Source organism: Camelina sativa, chromosome 15, assembly GCF_030686135.1.
Source record: "Camelina sativa cultivar CO46 ecotype springtype chromosome 15, ASM3068613v1".
In the NCBI taxonomy this organism is placed as follows: domain Eukaryota; kingdom Viridiplantae; phylum Streptophyta; class Magnoliopsida; order Brassicales; family Brassicaceae; genus Camelina; species Camelina sativa.
In genome coordinates this window covers 25,487,667-25,493,956 of record NC_141894.1, presented here as the reverse complement: position 1 = coordinate 25,493,956, position 6,290 = coordinate 25,487,667, and the positions used below count along the sequence as shown (strand labels likewise).

At 27.1% G+C, this 6,290-nt stretch overlaps 1 protein-coding gene across 1 annotated transcript; it reads left to right on the top strand.

Moving 5' to 3' along the window:
- The first annotated feature begins 4,857 nt into the window (after positions 1-4,857).
- LOC109129190 (S-protein homolog 21-like) lies at positions 4,858-5,898 on the top strand. The gene is made up of 2 exons (XM_019236892.2): positions 4,858-5,148; positions 5,545-5,898. The coding sequence occupies exons 1-2, from the start codon at positions 4,900-4,902 to the stop codon at positions 5,785-5,787; spliced, it is 492 nt and encodes a 163-aa protein (XP_019092437.1). The 5' UTR covers positions 4,858-4,899; the 3' UTR covers positions 5,788-5,898.
- Positions 5,899-6,290: the final 392 nt, after the last annotated feature.

Sequence of the window (6,290 nt, the reverse complement as noted above, 5' to 3'; positions counted from 1 at the left end):
CCGGACCAAAGGTGAACCGGAAGTCTTTCGGATCATTGGGTCAACCGGTCGGACCGGTTGAACTACGGGTCAATTAGTTTATTGATTTATTTACATTTTATGAATATAACATCTACTTTTCTATAAATATATGAACAAAACATATGTAATTAAGTACTAAACAGCTAAAATTAAACTTTTAAATGATTAGATAAAATAACTAAATGATTTTTTTATAAATAACAATATTTATTTTTAATTTGGTTTGAGTTTTAAATGTGATAAAAATAAAATATTTTAATTTGATATCGACTCGTCGGTCCAACCTGCCGGTTCAACCACCGGTTCACGGGTTTTTAGCGGATTTTTCTGGTTTTTTACGAGTTTTTATTTACCCAGTTTTTAGAAGTAATCCGGACCGGAATGTCTACCGAGTCACGGTTGGACCGGTCCGACCGGCCGGTCCAATCCGGGTTTAAAAACATTGACTAATAGCGACGATGTGTTTATGTAGGGCTTGAAGTTCACATTACTGGAGAACCATAAGGTATTGCCTCCAGCTAATACAAGGTCAGAAGTTTAAACTTTATTATTTAGAGAGTATAATAGATGTTAATTTTCACAAAATATTCTAATGGTTATCTGAACTTTCTAAATATAGGTTAAGAACATAAAGGTTGGTGGAATAAGAAGACAATAGATATATGAAGGTACCAAAATATTAATGAATTTAATATTTTTTAGCCACACATGATTTAATAATAATTATATGTATATATATATATATGTTTGCAGGTGGTAAAAAGAACAAATGTTGTTACTACATATGATGTGAAAGAGAAACATGAAGAAGTTATTGATTCTAATCAATTTCACTAATTGATTGTGTTTAGATCAATGTTTTTAAATGCTTGGGTTTTTTAGCATAACCCGGACTGGGATACCTTCTGATTCACAGTTAAACCAGTTCGATCGGCCGGTTCGGTCTGGATTTCAAAACATTGGTTTAGATTTTATATATAGAAAAAAAACATGTAATTATATATTAGATTTGTTTATCCATCCCCACATATAGTGTAGGTATATATATGTGTGGTATAAAAAAATCAAAATGTTACTAATATATTTTATAAAAAAATTCGAATTGTAAATTCACATTTTCGTTTCTTTTCATTTAATTTGTGTGCTATTTAAATTGGGGTGATCAAACAAAACAAAACATATGGCTATAATTCCCTATCCAAACTGATAGGAACAAGTAATCTTCAATCAAATTTTGGAAAGATAATTATAAATTCAAATAATATAAGGAAATCAAATTTAATTCTACCGCATAAGTAGAACTTATCATACCAACTAAAAAGAAAGAATCCCTCTAATCTTCGTGAACCATATAATGCGATTTTATAGAGTTTCGAATGGATAAATATCTATTTTAGGACAATTATTTCAAAAATTTGGGTACTTTTAAAAATTACAGAGTTTGAGACTATCAAAACAGAAAATAATTTTTTACCCGATCTCTTAAAACATATTTTATAGATCATTAGTGTCACAAATTATGTTTGTAAACAACTTCTATCAAGTTTGGACAAATAACTTGGAGTTATATTTTAATTAATATTTGGTTAATAAAAAGACATATTTTATAGATTAGAATTTTGTTTTTGAAATGCCTGTTACCCATAGGTTTTGCAAATTCAGCAGTATGAATACATATATTGCTCATGTTGTTTTTAGAGAACCGGTTTTCTAAGAGTAAAAAATAGCAAAATCGTTACAAGGTAGGCCTATCAATGTGGGTTCCCCCAGCTAGACAATTTAGGTAATCCAATTTGGTTAATCTTTATAACCGATCACTTCAGTTCGCATTTGATTTGGATGCATCGTCGTGTTGATCCAAATGTTATTGTGAAATCAGTTTTGATCCAAAACCACAATTCTCAGATAGAAAAAACATGATATGTATGGGACATGACGAATTTTTCTGTCCAGAAATAAACATATTATTTTTGCTTATTTTTAACTGTAGTTGTTTCTACTAATAACAAAACAGATCTGATCCTACTTTTTGACTAAAACAAATAGAATATTGTACTGATATGAGTTTAGATTATAAATATTAATAATATTTGTTAAAAATATGTTTATAAACATAATTTCACACATACATAATATATTGTAGACCTGATAAATAACATTAATTCTTGAAATCAATCCCGCACGTACGTGCGGGTCCGAATCTAGTATTAAATGATAATAACACATAAAATCGGAAACTATTAAGACCTACTATAAAATCGGAAACAATTAAAACCTACTATAAAATCCAAAATAAATCAACCCACAAAATTAGCTAGAATTTAAACAACTAATTAAAACTAATTAACGCTTAATTTATAAGGAAGTTTATATAATCTTAGCAACTTAAACTAGGAAAATCTCAGAAATTAATACCAAAATCTCGAAAAAAACAATTAAACATAGATAATAAGGAAATCATAATTAAATATCCCTAATACTAATTTGTACTTGCCATAAAAAATCGCAATTAAAAATCAAAACAGTCAACAATATACCATTTTAATAACAAACTAATTGATTGTTTCTTAAAATATTTACCAATATAACAAATGTTTTTCCTTTATCGATCACAGTTGTAAATGTATTTTTGAAAATTTAGAATTATTATTTTCCTAACCATTTGGAGTAATTTTAGGAACCATAACTATTAAGAAAAAATATATTTTTAATGATGAAAGATTTTTCTATAACCCTAAATGACAGCTTATTTGTTTTTGTATAAATAGTGCTTCTATTGACAAGCTGATCACTCAGATTCATCGCTGTAGTTCTATTAAAATATTTTTTGGTGTTTTTTTGGTGTTCTTTTGGTGTTTTTTTTTTTGGTTCTATAAAATCAAAATAGTTCTTTTGGTGTTTTTTCTAACCTCAAGTTATTTATTTGTTTCAGATTTTTTCCCTCGGAGATTGACCCAGTGACATCTTGAGTATGAAGCAAAAAAAAACTAGGGAAAAAAACTATTAAGTTAATTCACTAAACTAATAATATATTAAATTCATGTATTATAGTCTCAAAATTACATGTAAACTAAAATTATTATTTTGCTTTTTGTACTTCTAAAAGCAAGTATATAAGATTAAGTACACGTGAACATTAGGATGAAAGGTTATGATAATTCCATTCCCATGTATATATACATGTATTAATGAGAGTTTGACTCTGAGCGGTTAACAGGACAACGAATATGCCATTTTTGAATAAATTTGGCATCATCAGTAACATATTAAGATTCTTAATTTAAAATTGGATTGTTTTCTTAAGCCTATGTTTTCTCACATTGTTTTTTGGTGGTTTATACAGAGTGACATGTAAAGCCAAAATCATAGGAAAAACTGTTACAATGTTTTCAATAAAAAAAATTCAGAATACAGGTTTTGCACAACTCTACAGGTTTTAAACTGCTACACCGCACCTTTTGCACAACTCTACAGGTTTTAAATTTTATTATAACTTATATATGTTATAATAGAATATAACGTTACTGTAGTTGTAACTCTCAAGTTTTCAATAATATATTATAAGGTCTGTTCGTTTTAACCCTCAAATTACAAGTGAGCGACTTAAAAGTAATGAATTCCGTAATTAGTGTCGCTAAAACTAAAGCAGAGACAGATTAAGAAAAACTTGCATGATTAAACGAACTAGCCCATGGTCTACTCAAAGTTTTGAAATTGCATGATTAAAAGACTTTTAAAAATGTTTACGATTGTAATGTCTGTATTTTCTGCGGTAAAACAGGGAGGAGAAGTTGTAAACTCTTATCCTTCTGTTTGGGCAACCAATCTTGGAGTGCTCTTTTAATTTATTAATGTTTGGTTGAAAAAAAAAATAGGGAGGAGAAAAATCAAGGAACTTCTTGATGTGTAGTATAATTTACTTGTGATTGATTTTACTATATTTAGAATTATATAGATGAAAACAACATGTAATTATGTACTAGACTTATGCATCTATCTACAAATAGTGTAAGATATATATATATATATATATATATATATATATATATATATATATATATATATATATATATATATGTGTGGTATAAAAGATAAATTGCTTTTAATATATTACATAAATTGTAACTTCACATTTGTTTTGTTTTACATTTTAGGGGTAGATTATTTTTGATTGGAAGAGAAAAAATCAAAAAGGTAATTTTGTTTTTTTGGGTCGTAAAGACTAGCATAAGATCTCAAATATTTAAATTATTATTAAAACCTTAGTTATGCGATAGAATATAAAATCTCAAATAGTTAAATTATTATTAAAATCTTAGTTATACGATAGAAAAATCTTAACATGTACGGAACAAGACGCATTTTCTGTCCCAAAATAAACATACCGTTTTCTCTTACTACTTTTTTTTAATGTATTTTCTTTATTGATAACAAAAACAAATTTGATATTTCTTTTTGTCTAAACCAAATTAGAGTTTAGATCTTGAATATTAATAACATTTCTAAAAAATTGTTTATAAATATGTTAGTAAACTTAGTTTCTAAAATCAACCCCGCACATACGTGCAGGTCCAAATCTAGTTAGCTATTATAACAGGATCCTGATAAATTATTGTATACGTGAATAATAATATAATATTCTTATATTAGGTAAATTATTTATTTACTATCTAAATTATTCAAATGTTACTTTATGGACACTTTGATTTTGGTCAAATGTTACCATATGGACACTTTGATTTAGTCAACTTTAGCACAATTAGTAATTACTAATTACCATATCTTTAGATATATTACTTCAAATATGTGTTACTAGCCTCCTGTGTATGTGTATATATCTTTAATCATATAAGAAATGTTTATTACAGAGAATTAAGAATGGGAAAATATTTGGTTTTTTTTCTTCTAGTCCTCTTTTCCTTTGATTCTATAGATTCATTGTTGCCTCCTTTCTTCAGAACTTTTCATCTCCAAATTGTAAATCAGCTTCAGTTTAACAAGAAACTGAAAGTCCAATGCGAGAGTAACACACATGGTTTTCCAATTACATATCTTAACATAGGCGAGAGTTTTCAATTCAAATTTATAATTTTTCCAAATGTTTTATATCGGTGTAACTTATGGCAGGTAAAAATTAAATTTTAAGTTTATATATACATATATATATATATATATATATATATATCTTTACATATTTTTAGGTACATTAAACTAGGGATGAGTCTTGTTGTATTCTTGAAAAATTCAAATATCTTATGGAATGAATCCTGTTTTTGTTTTTTTAGTTCAATCTAAAAAAACTTATGCCACATGTAAGTAATATTATAACTTTTCATGTATTTTAAAAGGTTAACTGGATTCTGAAAATATTTGTTTTTTCGCTTTAATGCATTTTGTTTTATATAGAATATACTCAAAACAGATTTAACTATTCACTCAAGACATTGCTGACTGTTCAAAAAAAAAAGATATACATTATTGACTGTACAATAGAGTTAAACAATTTTTGTCTTTGTGTTTTAGGGACCAAACTATAAACATCATGTGTTTTTTGAAGCTTTCTTTCCGAGCCTAAATTGTATAGATGGTACATATAATGGAATGAACCCTAATGTGTGTCTGTGGATTGCAAAAGAACAAGGAGTATATGTCCGTCACACCAAATTTCTAAGAGAGTATTTCAGGTATGGATGGGATATTCCAACAAAACAAAGAGAGATCGCTCCGGTCGGTGCACCTACAAGTGAATCAGAATTTGATTCATAACTTTAATAAAATTCTGAAAAACAATTTCAAAAATTATGTACAATCTTGGTATTGTTGTATCATGCTGAAGAGAATAATAACAGAGTTTTAGATTATGATCTTTAACTTCAATGTGGGCTAATTTATGATATTATATGATGGTTTTGTTAATAAATGAATTTTCTAATTAATACAGTATAAAGACTCATAGGGGAGATGTATTCAACATGACATTTTAAGTGATTTGTGTAAAATTTACAAATCCTTTGTTATTTAATAATGAATTTTAAAAAGTCTAATGAAATTCACTGTTATTGAACTAATGATTTAAAAATCTACTTTAAAATCGACTGTTATTCAAAACATTTTGTGGATTTAGACTTTTAATGATTTTTTGGGATTATGGAGGATTTGAAAGAGTTTCTTTAGTTAAAAATACAGAAATCCAAATCTTATGGTTTTAGATGAGATTTGAAAGAATTTTACTTGGAATCATATCAACTTCCTTAAAATCATTAAAATCA